At 54.8% G+C, this 18,855-nt stretch overlaps 2 protein-coding genes across 2 annotated transcripts; one reads left to right on the top strand and one right to left on the bottom strand.

Annotated features, from left to right (window-relative positions):
* Positions 1-815: 815 nt before the first annotated feature.
* Positions 816-5,635, top strand: C12H1orf210 (chromosome 12 C1orf210 homolog). Its single transcript, XM_055725176.1, has 5 exons — positions 816-882; positions 1,028-1,128; positions 3,034-3,541; positions 4,216-4,362; positions 4,840-5,635. Exons 2-5 carry the CDS (start codon positions 1,042-1,044, stop codon positions 5,202-5,204), a joined length of 1,107 nt encoding a protein of 368 aa, XP_055581151.1. The 5' UTR covers positions 816-882; positions 1,028-1,041; the 3' UTR covers positions 5,205-5,635.
* A 2,044-nt stretch (positions 5,636-7,679) lies between these two features.
* On the bottom strand, positions 7,680-11,965 carry TMEM125 (transmembrane protein 125). The gene is made up of 2 exons (XM_005437351.3): positions 11,322-11,965; positions 7,680-11,211 (listed from the first exon to the last, which is right to left on the bottom strand). The coding sequence occupies exon 2, from the start codon at positions 10,897-10,899 to the stop codon at positions 10,237-10,239; it is 663 nt and encodes a 220-aa protein (XP_005437408.1). The 5' UTR covers positions 10,900-11,211; positions 11,322-11,965; the 3' UTR covers positions 7,680-10,236.
* Between the last annotated feature and the right edge of the window lie 6,890 nt (positions 11,966-18,855).

Below are 18,855 nucleotides of genomic sequence, written 5' to 3'. Positions count from 1 at the left end.
AGTGCTGTTGTTGGCAGGCGCCTTCCTGATGCTGAGCAGGAGTGGGAATGGGGAGCAGGGAGCAGAGAGCTTGAGGCTCCCTCCTGCTGCAGCGGCAAAGCTGGGAGCGGGCGCTGCCAGCACCTCCCCTGCCCAGGCCGTGGGTCTGCCAGCCCTTGCCCACTCACCCACTCCGGCATGAAGCACATGGGCACAGGAGCGTGTCCTACCTGACCACGTGCCAGCAAACACCCACAAGATGCTGCTCTGACACGATTTCCCAGATTTTCAGTGACTCTACAGCAGGGCTAGCAGAGGCCACTGCTGATGAGGTCTGGTGGGGGGCTCCCCCATCCTCAGGGACCTTCCCAGGAGCACCGGGTGCTGCTCAGGGAGGTCACTTTTTTATTGGTGACTCCCCAGTGCTGGAAAGCCAACACCGAGGAGCCACTGCCAGGCCCAGGGACCTGCCCATTTGCTGCACATTTTAATCCTCTTCCACCTGAATCCCAGCAAGACTTATTCTCCTGCAGCAAACTTTCCTGCTGCCTCAGCCCCAGCTCCTCTGGCCGAGGCTTGCCCTGCCCTGGGTGCGTGGGGCCGGGGTACAGCACTGGGGCCGGTCTCGGCCGCTCCCCTCGAGCCCGGCCGCCTCATGGCGGATGGCACAGGGGTGCCCCCTCCCAGCCCCCCAGCCCCTCCTGGTGCTCTCTCCCACCAAGGTGCCCCCCGCGGCACCTCGCGGTCACCGGGCAGGTGCTGGCAGTCGGTGGTGGCCCAGGAGGCAGCAGGTGGGAGGTGGCGGGGCGCGGCAGTTAATGTGTAACCCACACCGCCACCTTTCACCCGCACGCCGGCCTCGGGCGGCAGCGGGGCCTCGGCGGCGGCCGCGCCGGCTCCCAGGTGCGGGTGGTCTGCGGGGCCGTGCGGCCGGGGCGCGGGGCTCGCTGGGGGCCCCGGGACGTGCAGCCGCGGCCACACCTCGCCCGGCACGGCCGGCTCCGCTGCCTTCCCAGCTTTCCCTGAGACTTGTTTTTCTGCCCGGCAGTTTCCTGGAGCCAAATGGCTCCTGCCTGCCTGCTCGGGATCTGCAGCCTCCTCGGCGCCTGGTCAGTGGTGATGGGACACCCCTGCAGCCTCGACCACCAGGTAGGGGGGCCAAGGGGGCTGCGGTGTGGGCAGCAGCCGGGGGCAGGCAGGGGCACCCCGCTCCGACACAGCCGGGGTGGCGGCAGCCTGTGCCTGCGGGGCAGCGGGCCCTGGCAGGCAGCTCCTGCTCCGCACCACGCCAGAGATGACGAGCAATGAAACCCCACAGGAGCAAGCGGAGTTGACTGCGAGATGCGCTGTGCCAGTGGCCACTAGCCACCGGGGTGGCTCACCCACTGCTGGAGCCTGGCTGTCTCACTCCCAGCCCCGCAGCCCCTGACCACGTCAGGCTGTCCAGCCTGTCCGCCGGCACAGGGCAGGGCTGGCACGGCTTTGTCTGAGCCACAGCATGTCTGGCTCCGGGGGCCTCTTGGCTGCAGCCATAACACAGCCACCCATAAGGGGTGCATGGCGAGCAGCACCCAGGCACATCCCTGAAGGGCTCCCAACCCCTCACTCCCTTCTCCGGTGCGTGGTGGTGCAGTGACTGAAGCCAGGGTCAGGGCAACCATGGGGTCAGGATCCCTGAGCGCCTAGCGAGGAGCAGCAGGAATTGTAACTAATTCATCCCACCGGGACACGCACTGCAGCCTGCAGCTGGGCTGCATGGAGGGGAGCCAGGGGGAGGCAGGAAAAGCGGCTGCTGTGGATGGCACAGGGCAGCGCTGCCCATCCAGCTCTCAGATACTCCCTCAAAAGGTTTGCACTGTTTTCCCCAGCCTCCCCGCGCCCAGCCCTCTTTGAGCTTGAGACAGGATCTGTGTGGTGCCCGCATGGGTTGGCTCCATTATAACCCCGTCCTCGGCAGCCCAGGTTTATAAGTGCACATCTGTTCCTCTAGCAAGCCGGGACAGCAGGGCCGGATACAGGAGAATGAAAAGAGATGTGATCATGCGAGAGGCAAAGAAATGGAAAGGCCAGCTAGCTGGAAAGCAGCCAGCTGTAGAAACCTGGGACTATAGACCACAGTGAACTTCCAGCATGGCATCTCTGCCTGCGGGGCTCAAACACAGCAGGAGCCCGTGCCTGCCCAATCAAACCTAAACTGCTGACCTGCTCTCTGGCAGCTTCAGTTTGGGCAGCTGGCCCTTCCCCACATAAAGCCCAGGCAGAAGTAATACATGCTGGGGACTGCTCCTCAAAAGCAACTTGAATTTGGCCACCCTGTTTTTCGGGAAAGAAGTCCATCCATCTGGGTTGATCGACCCATCCAGCATATGCTGCTGGTCTTTTGGGGCAGCAAATGGTCCCTGGTCTGTTTTGTTTAGCCACAGCCAGCCTGCACTAAGCTGCTGCTGCTTGTAGTGCCTCCTTAGAAATGCAGGAGGGCTGGAGGCATGGTGCTATATCCTGCACAGGCCCTGGGGAGCAGCTCTTGACATGGGTGCCTGGTGCGGGTGCCCACCACTCAGCAGCCCAGCTGCCTGCCTGCCTGCTGTCACAGCGGGCAGGGGTCTCGACCACTTCCCTGCCCCAGCTGGGAGGATGCCCCCGTATCATGCAAGAGCTCCCCAGGGGCTGGAGGTGGGGATCGGGGGAAGGAAGAGGAAGGCCTTCTGCAAGGTGACCCCATATGACAACTGCCCTGTAAGGGAGGACAAGAGGGTGACAACCTGGTCCCTCTGCACCCACCTTGTCTGTTTGGGTTTCCGTCCAGCTCCCTATGCTCCTCCTTTACTCCTTCAGTTTGCTGCTCTCAGTCCTGGGCTGTCCTGCTCATCTTTGTCCATTTATCTTTGTCCACACCAAACCAGCAGCTCATGTGTTTTTTAAACTTGTTTGTGTCTTTGCTTTTTTAAACTCTGCAAGGATAATCAGTTAAGACATATGAATTTCTGGGGAGTCTCAGTGTAGAGGTCCTCTCCAGCATGGATAGTCTATCTCAGACAGCAGGTCTTTTCCCAGGGACGGGCTGACTGCAGCAGGAAGAGCCTCCTGCACTCTCCAAGTTCTCTTCCAAGCAACATCACCAGTTTGGACCTCTCCTTCAACTCCTTGGTCATGCCCCGTCACAGGACTCTCTTGATGCATTTCCCTTCACTGCGCTCCCTCAACCTCTCTAGCAATGCCCTGCTGGTGCTGAGCCCAGCAGTGTTCTCCAACCTCGAGGCACTGCGTCTGCTGGACCTGAGTAGCTGCAGCATTGCCTACCTCCACACGGACTCTTTCAAGGGCTTGGGAAACTTGCACACACTGCTCCTAAGAAACAACAGTCTGCAAGAGCTTGAGGTCCCTTTCTTCCTGCCGCTGAAGGCTCTTTTCCATCTGGACCTACAGCACAATGTGCTGGTCTCTGTGGACGCTTTGAGCCTGGAGCTGATGGAGGCAGTCCCACAGGTCCGGCTGGAAGGGAACCCCTGGGGCTGCAACTGCACCGCATACCCTCTGCAGCAGTGGCTACAGCGCAGGCAAGGTGAGCAGATGGCAGTAGGTGGCAGGAGAGGTGTTGGGCAGGAGGAACCCTGGGTGCAGATGTCCGGCTCAATCCTTTCGCTCCAGCCCCTGGGCAGGCTCTCAAATGGTTCTCCACCCTTTCCCACCCTGCTGAGGGACAGCAAACTGAAAGGTGATGTCTCTGTTCCTTGCTTGCAGTTACATGCCAAACATACCAAAGATTTCTAGGAATGGCAGCAGGATAATGTAGCCACTTCTCTGGGAAAGGGGCTGCACATACACTTCAGCCCCTAAATTCACCTATATATATCTAAGTGGAGTGACCACATTTTCAAGAGCTGCTGACCACTTGGCAGCTCTTCCAGTGGAGCTGGATCAGGCCAACCCTCTGAGCCCAGCTCCCAGGCAAGAGCAGTCCTGCGACAGTGGGGTTTCTATCAGTATCCATGAATTTGGCATTATCCAGTTAAAAAGAGCCTGCTCATCACAGTCACACATAGGTCCCTGGTCAGGGAATCTTTTCTTTGGTTGTGCCTTACAATATCCTGAGGGCCAGTGAGGCTGCAGGGCAGGGCCAGGAGCACCTTGCAATGTGTCCCATTTAACCCAGGAGAAAGTGGGGATTGTCTTCTCTAAACTGGGGAGGGGATGGGCAAAGACCCCCCATCTCACTTTAGTCCATGTGTCTCCCAGCTGTGCAGGTGACCTGCGCGTCGCCCCCGGGGCTGCGGGGCCGGGAGCTCGCTGCCCTGCATCCCCGGGACCTCGGCTGCCGGATGAAGCAGCGGTTTCCTCGGGGGGTCAGCACGGCGCGGCAGATCCCAGTGACCCACAGCAACGGTAAGTTGTGGAGCCGCAGCGGCCTCTGTAAGGTCTATCTCCCTCCTGCCCCTGCTACCCCAGAGGGGACCGCAGGCAGAGACCCCCTGCTCTGCCCCACAGTCCCAGGTGCTCAGGCTGCCTGGCCACCGCTGGTGCAGTGGCTTGGTGGGAAGGGTGGCCTCCAGTGGTGGCTTGGTGGGGAGAGTGGCCACCACCTGGAGGTGTTTGCTGGCTTTGCAACAGAAAAGTTCGCAGATGCCACAAAGCCGTACGGAGCGCAGACGCCACGGTGATGGACACCAGTATCAGACAGCCATCTGGCAGTTTTCCCCACAGTGCTCACACACTCTGGTGAAGAGCATTTATATTGCTCCTAACGAAAGCAATCCAGCGCTGGCTGCATGCTGCAAGCACGCATGTGGCTGGCTGCTGAGAAGCACCAGACACGCTGCAGGCTGAGCGGCCATGCCCTGATGTGCCTTTCCTGTGCCGCAGCCACCACACCACCTGCCGGGAAGGGGGGAAGGAGCTGGCCGTACCTCGTGGGCTTCCTGGTGGCAGCAATTGTCATCTCCATCCTGATTGCACTGGGTGCCAAATGCAAGCTCTTCCACAAGAACTTCGCCAGCTACCGCCACCGGCCGCTGCCCGAAACCAGCTCGATCGGAGGCAGCCCGATGGAGGATGGCAGCGGCTGGGACAGGGTCTCCTCAGGCCGGGGGGCCTGCGAGAGACACCCCATGCCTGGTGCTGCCGACCTGCAAGCTGAGGATGATGATGGCTTCATTGAGGACAATTACATCCAGCCAAGTGAGCAGCTGCCAGGGGAAGAGGAGCGGGAGTCCCACCTCTCCATCTGAGCCTGCAGCCCAGCCACCACCGCTGCGGCATTTGCTGTCCCCCCTGCCTCCATCCCCTTCCTGCTCTTTCCCACTTTCCCTTGGCTGTTGGCCCCACGTGGCTGGGGGCAGGAGGAAAGGAGCGGAAAGGAGGGGAGAGAAAGGCTCGGAGTGGTGATGGAGGCTGAAGGCAGCCAGATCCATGGTGCCTCAGCATGAGGCAGGGACAATGGACCCTCTGCGGCTCTCCCAGCCCTGCTTGGACGCTGAAGATGAAGAGAATGTGCCTTTTGTGTCCAGGCAGCCTGGTGGGGTGGGAAGAGGTGACCGACCTTGTGCTTCCTACGGTATCTCAGGCACCAGCCCCACTGACCCACAAGACCAGACCCAGCCCTGCTCTGTCCCTCAATGTTGTGTCACTCCAGGATGTGATTAAACATGATTTAACCCTGCTGCTGCCTGTGATGGTTTGTTGGGGCTATCCTAGCAGTGGTGCTGGGAGAAGACCCCCAGCCCATAGCTGCGGTGCAACTTCTTTTGCATGTGCTTTCAAGGACCATAAATGCATACGTTGTTAACCGCAGCGGTGAGAGGACAGGTCTGTGGCATAGAGTGCTCTTGTGCATCAAATCTGTCACCTGCTGTGGCGCAGGCAGCCCTGGTGTGTCGTTGCAGGGTTTCTGTGCATATCTCTCCAGTGTTACTTCCCGCCATGTCCCTTCTCTCTTTTCCCTCTCCAGCAAGACATGCTAGAAGGGCACTTACCTTTCCCATGTCAGCTCAGCACAGCTGAGCAAACTTGGCAGCACTAGTTGTGGCGTCAGGCAGGCACGTGCGCTGGGGCGAGACAGCCCTGTCCCCTGGCACCCATTACAGAGTCCCATCTGTATCTCTACCCGTGGAGTTATACGCACATTATAATTTTTGCATTCCTGTCATCTTTGTGGTACGACAAACAGCACATGAGACATAGGTAACTGCAAGCTGTTTCTGCTGTAGCCGGTCATGCCTGTGTGGGTCATGCTGGAGTTAAAAGCAGAGAGCAGCAGTGGCATTCAGCTCCTTAGTAAGTGATTCACAAGACTGGTACCATCCAGCTGGGAAGATTTCCCAGGGCACAGCCTGGTCATTACCGTCCCTGATAGCACGGGAATCTCTCTGTCATGCTTCAAAGCATGAAGCGACAGCATTTCTGCAGCCCTGCCGCACAGCTAATGCTTGAATCTCCTTCAAACCCCCATGTCACTGTAACTGCCTTTCTCTTTCCCTACACATTAAGCTATTTATAGAGCACAGTGTGTACAAAAGTAAATAATACACATCACAGAATGTAAACCAAAGGGGACGACTGGGTTAGGTGTTGGATAGGTGATACAGGCCAGTGACTTAAAGCACCTTCCAGAGAGGGAACGTGCCATTTGAAGTCATGAAGAGCAGGAGGAAAACCTGCTGGCTTGTTTCAGTGGTCAGCCAGTTTTCACTCTTCAATGCTGTATTTCTAAACCGACCTTTACTTTTGCAGTCACTGCCTCATGTTTTGCCTTCTGGGCTCATGTTAACAGTTACCTGTGAAATTGGAATATATGCTGTAATTTTTGGAAATTCACGATATCTTTCAGGTAAGATAGGAGACAAATCTGAGGGCTGGGAAAATGCATTTTGGTTATCTTTTGGAGGGTGTTTTCTGGGCTTTTCAATCACGTGAACTGCTAGATGCATTATTTTACTTTTGGTCTCAGCGATGTCTTAAAATTTTGAGATTAAAAGAACAGCTGCCCAGGCTTATTTATCCAGGATCTTGCTGGCTCTTGTCCTGCAGTGCCTAGTGGTGGGTTGCTTGTCTCCTTTGACCGTGCTGGGAGGCCCACCCATTTATTCTTTAACTGAGCAGATGTGGCTGTTTTTCTGGCATGCAGGGGGCCCAGGTCCCATGGCCGCCCCTCTGACCCTTCTCCAGGCAGCCCCAGTGCAAGCGGGCAGGAGCCTGGCAGCTTGCATGGGGGGGTAATGCATCTGGCTTGCAGAGCTGGGAGTACAAGGGCGTCAGAGGAGAAAAGGAGAAGCTTTCTCCAGGGGTGTCCCCCCAGGGAGCTGCTGGAAGGGCCACGGTTGAGGCTGGTGGACGGGAGCAGCAGCAGGTATGCAGGCAGACTGGTTCCAGGCTTGTTGCAGGCAGCAGCTGCTGCCGCAAGGCTCAAGGCTCGGCCCCACCACAGGGCGAAACAGCTTCTCTATAAACAAACCAGCCAGCACTGACACATTCAGGAGGTTTGCGTGCTCCACACGAGCATCTTTCAGGGGCACAGCAAGGTCTTAGGTTCACAGAGCAGTGGTAAGGGGGACCAGCTATGCCTTCCCTGTCCTTAAGCAGAGGGAGATGCATGCGCATCTGGAGGTGGGAGTTGTGTATCAGGAAATAAGTACATGCATCTGGGGACTGGGGTGGCATTGCCACACTAGCTGGTGAGCCAAAACCATGGCCACAGGAGGGAACCTGGGCTGTCGTGATTTCTGCCCTGGGCTCAGCCTGAGCAGAGGCCAGCTCTGCATAGTCCTGCCACTTCGCGCTTCACAGAGAGGCTGACGCTCAAGCATCAGCCTTCAACGTGGTCGACTTCTGTAACACTTTATTATGTATTTCCACGCACAACATAGGAACCAAGAAAGGAACAAACCAGTACCGCTGCTGCAGAGATGAGTCAGTGACTGGGGCAGTGCGGGCTGTCCATCCGGGCACCAGACACCCAAGCCACCACCTTCAGGAACAGCTTGTCCTCAGCCGTTCCTTCCTTGGGTTGCTGACGCAGCCCACCAGCATCGTTTTCTGGCACAATTCATGGATACTTGGGGCACATTTTGGAGGGGCTACGAAGGGGAAGATGCATTGCCATGCAGGCAGTGCAGAGCTGTGAGCTAGGCACAGTCACGCATCTTCACAGAAATGCCCAGATGTGCAAAGCAGCTGGTGTGCAGGCAGCTGTGGCCTGTCCACACGTGCAGGTTGGGGGAGCTGGGAGTAACTACTAAAGCACTGATGTGGGCAGAGGTGGTGCAGCTCTGCACACGCACTGACACAGACGTGCAGAGCAGCAGTAACAGTGACGGTGCAAAACTGTCAGCTCTGGCCTGTCCCTCCCAGTGTATGCACAGGGGTCCCCACTGGACCCACAGTCAAACAGCCTGGAGGGGAAGGGTGCCTTTTTCCTTTGCAGAGGGTTTAGCACAGAAGGACCTGAGCTTAGTAACACCCTCTGAACTCTTGGGCAGATGAGGAGGCAGGAGGAACAGCAGTTTAATAAAATTTATGGATAATATGAAAGTGGCAGATGAAAATGTAGAAGTAACAGAGGTACAGAAAGAGAAGCCAAAATGATGTTCCCATACTTTGGAGAAAACAAACCAGGTCTTTAGGGTAAGGAAAGCCAGCAGGTGCAGGGCAAGAGTGGATGAATGCAGAATTACCCTCGTGTTATCTGAGTGCATCGGGATGGTGTGGTCTGGAGCTGCAAAGGGATGAAGTCCTCATTGTCCAGCATATACCTGGTGGGGTTCACTGATGCTGAACTCTGACACTGCCTCCAGGTGTAACATAGCCAGTGATTCAAGCTGTTACTAAGGGAATGAGCTACTGTCCTCTTCCAAATAAATTCGCTACCAGGCACCAAAAAATAATAGCTCAGTCTTGTCCCATTACAGAGGGAACTTAGCAAATAATGAGCTAAAATAACCTCCAGGGCAGAGCAGCTCAGGCAAGGGGGTGATAGGAGGAGACAGGAAGATGAAAAGGAAGAGAAGGTTGCACAGGAGCAGCTTCGTTAGGAGGTTAGGATCTGTGTCTATAGATAGAAAGGGCAGTGAAATGGTTCATGGGTCTATGGAGGAAATGAGAATTTTGACAGATAAATTAGCCTCAAGTCACAAGAAAAGCTCCCAGGGATGAGTTGTTAGTCTGCCTCTGGGAAAGATACCTCAGTGATAGACACTTTGTGGAAAGAAAACACTAAAAAAGCTCCAGGTAAGGGCCAAGTTGAAGCAGAAGAACTTTTCTGCCCGGCAGCAGCTGCAGCACTTGGGAGACAAACAGCATGGGAACGTGCAGGGACTGGGATGAGCTGCAGTGCTCCCGTGGCAGCAGAGATGCCTCTGCTTGGGAAAGTGCTGTCAGAGGGCAACAGTGCTCCCCCCTCGCACCACCCTGGCACAGCAGCAGCCCCAGGATCTGGGCATCCCACCATCATCCCCCAGTGACTGCACCTTGCTGTTTGTGGCTGGCACGGCTGGAGCACGCTGGCATGATAGCGGAGCCCTAACACACAGTTCAGCCCTGACACCAACACCATGTGATCGCCCCTTTGATAAACCACCACAGAAGATGGTGGGCTACAGAAATGTAATATTGGAACAAACCTTGGCACTGCAAACACAAATGGCATTTCATGTGAGGTCCAGCTATGCTGGGGCTCTGGCACACAGAATCCCATGCAAATCCCACACTTGCCTCCACAGACACACTGGTGCTTTCTTGGGAGCAAACCCTGCAGCCGTACCTCCCACTAAGCTCCCTTCACTTGTGCTGCATTCCTGCTGACACGCAGAATATTCCTGCCGTTCATTAGCTGCTAAAGGCTCTACTTTGCTTGGGAGCTGGTGGCTGTGCACAGAGCACAGGGTGGATTTATGCCACCTGCGATCACAGCCCCTTCGACCAGGAGAGCACACGACGCAGCTCTGGGAACCGCAGGAACCAACTCCTGGGGTCCTCAGGGTTAAGGGCAGGCTCACCTTAACTCTGTCCCAGAGGTCACAGCCGGGCAGGCAGCAGCTGTTGCAGAAGGCTTTGTGGAAATAAAACACCAACAGGCCAGCGCTGCGCTCTCCAGGTCACGGAGCCTGTCCAGGCACCCCAGGTCCCTGCTGTGCTGTCAGCCTGGGGCAAAGCAAACAGCAGTCATCTCCAGAAGAAGCACGAGGCACACCGCAATGCTCTGGAAAGGCTGGCACAAGCCCTGCTGATGGGTCGTATCCAGTGAAGCTCATGCAGGGGTGTCCTGAGTCAGATCAGGTTGGCCATGCTGGAGGTGGGAGGAAGCCGCCTGTTCGCAGCAAGGCGGCCGGAGATGGTGAAGACACGGATGTCGCCAGTCTCCAGGCTCCGAGGAGCAGCCTGGCGGCAGGAGGTGCAGAGCAGGTAGAGCAGCAGGGAGAGGAGGATGGCACTGCCAGCAGTCAGGAGGACAACCCCACTGGTGAACATGCTGGCCAGTGGCCGCGCGGGGCTGAGCTGCATGGTCGTGGTGGAGAGGATGGTGAGCACAACCCCACAGACCACCAGCACCAGGGCGCTGAGCAGCAGCATCAGGCAGTCCGAGAAGCCCCCGCTCTTCAGGAGCTCGATCTGATCCCGGCTGCGGATGCAGTTCATGTCCTGGATTGCAGAGCTCAGCAGCTGCTTCAGCAGCACAAGCAGGGCCAGGAGGCAAAGCGTGGTGCCCACGGCCAGCCGCCACTCCCCAGACCGGCTGCTAGTGCTGTACAGCAGGATGATGCCCCCAATCCCGCAGGCCAGGATCAGCACCACAGCCATCCCATAGCACAGGATGGACTTCTTGGGGTCCTGGAACCACCAAAGCTCCACATGCTCCTCCAAGATGTTCCTCTGGATGTGGTCCGCGTCCGCAGGGGTGCGGGGGTTGCTCAGTTCTGCCAGCTCTGGCATGGTGGGTGGCTGGGTGGGGAGGGCACAGTGGGGCGGTTGCACAGATGAATCTATACCCTTACAGCAAAGTGCAGAGCCAAGGCAGCAGCAGTTGCAAATGCAGCTGCATTTCTTATGCGGGGATGCCTCTGTCTCATTCTTTGGAGCCTAGTGGAGCTCCTTTCTGCATCAGTGCCACCTGGAGAGCTATGGTCCATGCACTGGGGCTGAGCCCACCCCTCAGGCAGGGCTGCAGGACGTGGTAGAGCATCCCCAGAGCAGCACCATAAGAGAACAACCAGGGCTGTGTCCTTCCTTTCCTGTGTCTTTCATCTGTAAGAGTCAAGAAGAGAAGATATCATTAAACAGAGACCCTGCTCCCCTGTACCAAACAATCCCCCGCCAAACCCTGGGCCTTGGTTGCGCCAGGCTGGCCTGCAGACCTTTCCTGCCTCCCTCACAAAGGCCCTATGCGTTGGAGCACAGATTGCCCATGCATGTCTTCCCAGGAGACCTCCACGCACTGCAGGGAGACCTCAGCCTGCCCCAAGGGCGAGTTTCCTGCCTCCCAGCTCAGAGGCTACTGGCACATCACTGCGCCTGCAGCTGGTGCTGGCAGCAGGGCAGGGATGGAGCAGAGGCAGGTCCCTCCTGGGATAAAGCCCCATTCACAGCTCGGGCTTCACATGCTCCCTCATCAGCATCAGCCTCTTGTCACCAACTGGCTCTGCAGCCCAGAACGACAGCGGGAGGTGGGGGTCAGGACCGGGGCTTAACCCTTCCAGTCCAGTTGCTGGAAGAGCAAGAGCTGCCCTTGCTGTGTGTTCTCAGCCATGTTCCTACCTCTGCACTGCCAGTGGGTTCCCCTCCCAAGTTGCCTACAGAAACCTGAAGGTTACATCTCCAGTGATCTCAGCACTTCCCCAGAAAGAGCCCCCAGACAGCTGGGACCTGGCACCCTACAATTCTGCTCTCTTCCCTGCTGGTCCCTGAAGCACTTCACCACTGGAAGGCTCTGTGGTGCTCTGCTTAGCTGGTGTCCCCTCAGCACAGCGCCTTGCCTCAACCTGCAGCTCGGCTTCCCGGGCTCATCGCCTCCCCAGCATCCTGCCCCCTCTCAGCGCTTCTCTGGGTGCAGTTTTACACCAAGAGTGGAAACCACTTGCATTGCTCTTATATGATGTTCTGCCCTGGCATGTGAGTGCTCCAGCTGGTCCCACAGCACCAAAGGGACCCTCCAGCACAGCTAGTACCCAATGCAAGGACTGCTGGGGAAGGCAACACACAAGCATCTTGGGTATGGCTGAGCCCTTGAGACGTGGGGCAGACCCTGGAGACCCACAAGCTGCCTCGCTGGTCACCTTCCAGGATGGATGGCGCACCCTCGCCCGTCACAGCCACACACACAAACGGCTCAGTCCCACAGGAGCCCGTGGCGGGGATGGGAGCGGATGCAGATCCCCTGTGTCAGAGCTGTGTCACTTTGCCCAGGTTGGGGGGGTGGCCATGCAGCACCCTGCCTGCTAGAAATGGTCCCCTAGGAGCCCGTCAGCCCATGCCAAACACACTCCCTCTGCCTCTGTGCCCAGCTCTGCGTGGCACTGGGACTCCGGGCTCATTGCAGACGGGTGGGGATGATTTCTGACCTCCACGCATGGCAGCTCTGCACACACCAGGGATCTCTCCTCCCACAGCTCTCCCTGTCCCTCAGGCAGTCTCTACACGCCGCATCCCCTGATGGCAATGCCTTTGCTACGAGCAAACGCCTCGAAATCCCCCTCCCTCTGGGATAAGCCAACGTAGGGTGGGGGGGAGAGGGAGGACAATAGCGTGGGGGTGCTCGAACCAGACACTGCCTGACCGTGTCAGGCCAAGCTCCTCCTGAGTCACTCCCCAGGCTGTGATGGAACATGAGGTCACTTTGGACGTGGCTCAGGGCATGCTGCCAGCTGGCAGCACGTGTCCAGGAAGTCTTAACCACCGCGGGTTTGCAAGCGCGGGACCCACCGCGCCATGTGGACTGTGCACTGTGCTGTTCTGCACAGCTGCTGGTGCGTGACGTGCCTGGTCAGAGAGCAAGCTAGGACACAGAAACCTGGGCTCCAGAGGGAATGCTGGCTTGGTGGCCTGTGGCAGATCTGCGGCTCCTGGCTAGCTCAGAAAGCATCAATTAGAGAGAAAAACCCAGCTGTGGCGGAGTATGCCGGTTTGTGCCTGCTGGGACCTACCTCGATTTTGCATGAGACCGAAGATACCTTGTGCTGCCCGCATGTGCCCAGGACACGGGTCCCCGAGAAGGTGGGGATGTCATGTGGCACTTTCAAAGTGGAGAAGCGAGAAGATGGTGAGCCTGGAGACATTCCCCCAGCCTACGCAAACCAGCTCCATCCTAAGCACTACTTCCTCCTGCCTTTCCTTCTCCAAGCACAGAGGTGCCTTATCTCGTCCTTACCAGTGAACGGGTGAGTCTAGTAGATAGCAGGTTTGTAGATTAGATTGAGATTTTGAACTAAGAAAACATAAAGCTTGGAGAAGTGCAAAGTCTGTGGCCTTCTGCTGCATGACCGAAGTTGCTCACACAAGTTGTAAGTCAAACAGTAAGCAAAAAAACCCAACAAACCACAACAGTGCAAACCAAGTGAGGGAAAATGCAACCCAAAAATCAAGCTACGGCACTGCATTCTCATGTTACTTTAAAAAAATGTAACCATTTAAACACATTTTAATTTTTATTTGCTCAGAAGAAGGTCAGGGGGCAACATAAAACTGTTAGAGCGTCTGGCTGCAGAACAAAATAAGGTGTGACTTGTACGAACATGTATTTCCCGGTGTTATATTTACCTCTATTAAAGAAATTATTTGAAGGGGCAAAGGCTTCCACTGAGGTATGCCTCCATGTTTCTTTGTGTCTGTTTTAAAATGTTCTGGGAATATAAACTTTTGCTCTATAAGCATCCACACTTGCTTGGCCTTCTCCGGACTGTGAGAGTTTGTGCTGCTAATAACAGTATTTTTACTCCTAGAATCACAGAATAATTCAAGCGGGATGGGACCTTGTGGTCACCTGGTGCGTTCACCTGCTTATAGCAGAGTTAACCTCAAAGTCAGACTGAGTAGCTCAAGGCCCCATCCACTCGGGTGCTGGATACTGCCAAGGGTGGAGGATCCACAGTCCCTCCGGGGTCATTCCAGTGTTTAACCATTCTCACCATGAATACATTTTTCCTTAAATCTAAATATAGTTCCCCATTCCTCAAGCATGAGTGCATTGCCTCCCTTCCTGTTAAGAAAAATCTGACTGTCTTTATATATTAAACCAAAGAGCCCTATCCTGGGCTGTCACCCATCACTGCTTGGGTGTGTTAAAGGGGTGAAAGGGGTGCAAAGGGGTGAAACTAGATCTCACAGCAGCTTGGCTGATCTGGTTTCTCCGCATCACGCATCACATCAGTTTGCCCACATCGGACCGGAAGGAAGGGATGTTGATCCCTGCTCTGCCAGAGGAAGGACAGCCTCTCCACAGTGGTTGCCCCTGATGTAGCTCTTCTTTGGGCTACCTGCTCTCACTGGTCTGGGCTAGACCACAACACAGACCCTTTGGGAGCATAAGCCAGTTGGCCCATCAGATTAGCCAGTTTGATAATGTGTATCACAAGTCATTAATCTCTACCATTTACTTACTGCTGAACCCAGTAACTTCAGTGCTCTCTTTGTTAGCAAGAGAAAAAGGAGTCGTGGGCCAGCCCAGCCACACGGTGCTTTCTGACTGAAGGTCACATTTTAGGAAAAAAATTGACAGGCTGTCCTTCCCCACTGCTGGCTGGCAGCTGGGGAGGAAGAACAGGAAAGCACTGGGAATGCAGGAAAACAAAAATGTCCATGTTTTTCCTTTTTCATTGTTGAGGGTTTTTTTCCTACTCTGACAAAATTTAACTGGGAATTGAAGGTCATCATCAAGCGGTTTCTGGTCACTCCAGTCTGCAGGTGTGGGAGACGCATGCCTGCTGACCACCTGGGAATGGTATATGCATTTATTTATTTATTTACTTAGAGACTTTCTATGTCTGACTGTCTGATATCTGACAGACTGGCCGCGGACTGTATGCTAACACTTTCATTTCAGAGCCACATACAACTCGGCTGTTGAAATACACTTCCCCCCTCTCCCTGAACCCAGGGTACACCATGAGACATTGCTTACCCACAGCGTTCAGGAGGGGAAGCCTGGGGGTGGGACAGGCTCCTGCAGCGCTTCCAGCCTTGGAGGGGTTTTATGCAGCTATGTGGACTTTGTGAGCATGGTGGAGACCAGGAGAGTCCGGCAAGATTTGCTGTAAAATAACAATACATAAACAACGCATGAGCAATCTAGGTGAGAGCCAACAGAGCCCCGCAACCTCAAACAGAAGCTGTCTCCTTCCTATGCTTCTCCAGTCCATCACAGCTTATTTGTTTCTTGGCCAGGTCTGGCCATAGCCTGTTTGGGATGGACTTGCAACCACTCTGTGCCTCACAGAAACCTCTAGTCCAGAACAGGCATAAGTATTTTCTGTCCGTTCCTGTGATTTTTCCAACTTCCAATGCTTTTGGAAGCATTTCTTTATCATGAGGGTGGTCAAACACTGGAACAGGCTTCCTAGAGAGGTGGTTGATGCCCCAAGTGCTTTAACTTGGTCAGCCCTGAAGTGGTCCGGCAGTTGGACTAAATGATCATCGTAGGTCCCTTCCAGCTGAAATAGAATAGAATAGAACAGACTATTTCAGTTGGAAAGGACCTACAGCAATTCAGGGCTGACCAAGTTAAAGCACATTATTACAGGCATTGTCCAAATGCCCCCTAAACGCTGACAGGCTTGGGGCATCGCCCACCTCTCTAGAAAGCCTGTTCCAGTGTTTGACCACCCTCGTGGTAAAGAAATGCTTCCTAAAGCATATTCTATTCTATTGTAACTTACTAGTAGGCTCAAAGAGAATGAAGCTTATATATCTTGTTTTAAGCCTGAACTACTGCTAATAAACAACCCAGCAGCTCAGAATGTCGTAGTGTTCAAGGTCTGCCTGTGCCCCTGCGAGCAGGGACACTACTGCCCTGGGATGTGTGGGAAGCTCTTCTCTCTTCTGAGAACTCAGGAGTGGAGATAGAGGAACGCATAGGGAATTGGGGTAATGGGACTTCTATGTGGTATCTGTCTGTCTCACCCAAAATCCTAGCAAGAGATCCACACTCCTTTGGCTGCTACATCAACCACCAATTCCCAGCACTCCTTTCTGGGGCTGCTCAAAACCCAGGCAAACCTATACTGACTAATCTGTGGCTCTGGGGAGAGCCTGTCCTCTACCCTGCCAGAGGAATAATGCTTTTCCAGAAGTGATTGTCTGTCCCACCAGGGCTCCTGCCACCAGACATCATTTGGGAAGCCCTAGGAAAGCCCTGAGTGATGATGGACCATTCCTTCCTTTCACCAAGCCTAGGGGCTCCGGGGGTAAGGATGGTGGAGGGCTTGTAACAGGGTCAGCACACAGAAATCTAGAAAGCTTTGGTATGCTCCATTATAAAGTTTCGTGCTCCCCTTCCTCTCTGTTTGTGTAACGGGCATCCATCATCCTGACCCCACAGAGCCTGTCCTGATGCACCTCTGCCGAGGGAAGCCTGAGAGTCCCAAAGGGACAAAAAACTCCTGAGCCTTACGTGCCAAGAGGAAACACAGTGGTGCAAGGAATGACATGGAGGCAAGAGGCAGGATCTTTTAAGAAGCATGTCTGAAGAAACCCCCAAACCTGCCAGCATCTCCTGATGAAGTCCAGCCCTGCCCGCACACGCACGGGTCCCGGGGAGGGGGCTTCACTCACCTCCAGCAGACGCTGCCCACACACGACAGCCCAGCACCGTTCCCCGCTCCTGGCTGGCAGCAATGGCTTTTCCTGGCTTTCCTTCCACTGGATCGAGCTAACGAGCGAACTCACGGGGCGAATCTCTTCCCTTCCTCTGGCAACTGCCTGCCAAGGAACAGGTGCCTCTGCCGGCTGCCCTTCCTGGTGCGGCGCAGGCAGCACCGACAGGTTGGAGCCCTCGCCTCTCGCCTCTCGCCTCTCGCCTCTCGCCCGGGCAGGTGCATTCCCCGGCAGGGTGGCGTCTCAGCAAACCTGCTGCTGGCTTTGGAGAGGCTCCAGCGCTGCGCCGGTGTGCAGGCACTACCCCTCCCTCCCCGGGCAGGACCTGGCCACGCACCGCACCGATCCTGGAAGGTGGCTCATTTCCTCCCAGCCGAGCCAGGGAGCAGCTCCCAGGCAGCAGGTGAGAGGAAGCCTGCAGCCAGGCTGGCAGCGCTGGGAAAGATTTGACACGTACAGCAAGTGTTTGGTATTATGCAGTATTAAGTAGCTCCTGCACCACTGGCTGGGCTAGGGCCATCAGGTCACATCAGGACTGGATCTTCGTATATGGCGTTAGCCCAGACAGGCACCTAAGTCAGGCGAGATGTCACTGTGGTGCCATCTCCCCATCACCAGGCAGCTGTGGTACCCCCCTCTCTAGGAGCCAGTGGCATCAGCAGAGCCTACCGAGCTGCAGAAGAGCTGACTTTCTGGTAATGTAGTGGAAAGACAAAGGTGACCATTTTGAGAGGAATTAGGAAAACAGCAAAGGCCTCATTTGAAAGAGGAAGAGAAAAGAAGGGAGCAGCAGGGAACACTGAAGTCAGCAGGGGAATGGGACTCACAGGCTGAGTGCATGCCCCATCCTTTGTGGCTGGGCTTAATGACAGCAGAAGGGATCACTACTGTGAGTCTCAGAAGCTGGAAAATCTCCTGGGAGGTGTAGGAAGAAGAGAAGGGGGCTGAACAGCTCTCACCCGACTAAAGGAAAAGGAGACTCAGCTATTAAGCCACATGCTAGTTTTTTAGCAGGCAATGGGAAGGGAAGCTTAGGGTACACCAATACAACAGACACCAATTAGTGTGACAGCTTCAGGAATTTGTCTGAGTAAAATCTGATAGATCTTTTGGAACTTGCGAAATATCACCTGTCCAGTGGTTGCTGTCCTAAACCAACAAATGGGATGTGGTGGATTTCACTCTACAAACACCCTTGAACAATAAGCTTGTCCTTACCCTGGAAAACCTTGTCCTTTAGCTGGGCCAGTTAACAAACATGTCACCCAAGAGGAAACCTTAATCAGCTTTAAAGATAGCCATATATTCAATTTTAAAAGTGTGCTATAACTTTATAAGAGCATGAGATGCTTACCAGCTCCTTTGGAGAGGTAGCAAAAGGAGAAACAAGACAACGCAGACCAAGAGACGATGGAGTGGAAAGTGTCTTTTTGCACCCGAGAGAATTCAGAAGACCATTAGCATACAAAGCCATAATCCAGTTACAACTTAACTCTGAAAACATTCCTACAGCACGTGTGTGGGAGATTGATCTCGGTCTAGTTTCCCCAGTACAGAAGAAGCTTGTACATCTATTTTGCTTCCAGCAAGTCTCTGATAAAGCCCAGTTTAACACTCTGCTGTGCCTGACAATGTCCTCCCTTACAAACAACGTTTTAGCTGCCTCTTAGCCACTTAAGACCAAGTTCAGAATCCTTTTGAACCTTGCTGGCCAGGTATCTACCGAGGCTTCGTTTGACAGGCCTTGTATTGCCTTTAAAATCTTTCTAACGAGGGTGACACCCAGACATACTCTTAAGCATATTAATCACCACTTAGAAATCATTCTTCACCTGTATATGCTTCTTCCTCTTAATAGGACAAGGTTCTTCTTTTTCAGAAAGACTGATTCCATTTCTCTAAATCACATCTATTAAAGCAGTGGCTTCTACAACTCTGTTTCTGACATAGAGAGGAGAAAATTATACCACATAGGAGTCTGGCAAATTAAAATGGGTGTGTTCTGAAAATCTAAGAGGGAACTAGTTTCTAAAATATTTGCTAATTACATTAATTACATCCTCTTTCTGTACAGGAAGTATCAAG

The sequence above is a fragment of the Falco cherrug genome, chromosome 12, assembly GCF_023634085.1.
Source record: "Falco cherrug isolate bFalChe1 chromosome 12, bFalChe1.pri, whole genome shotgun sequence".
Taxonomy (NCBI): domain Eukaryota; kingdom Metazoa; phylum Chordata; class Aves; order Falconiformes; family Falconidae; genus Falco; species Falco cherrug.
Note: the sequence above shows the minus strand (reverse complement) of the source record. Positions and strands in the feature narration are given on the sequence as shown.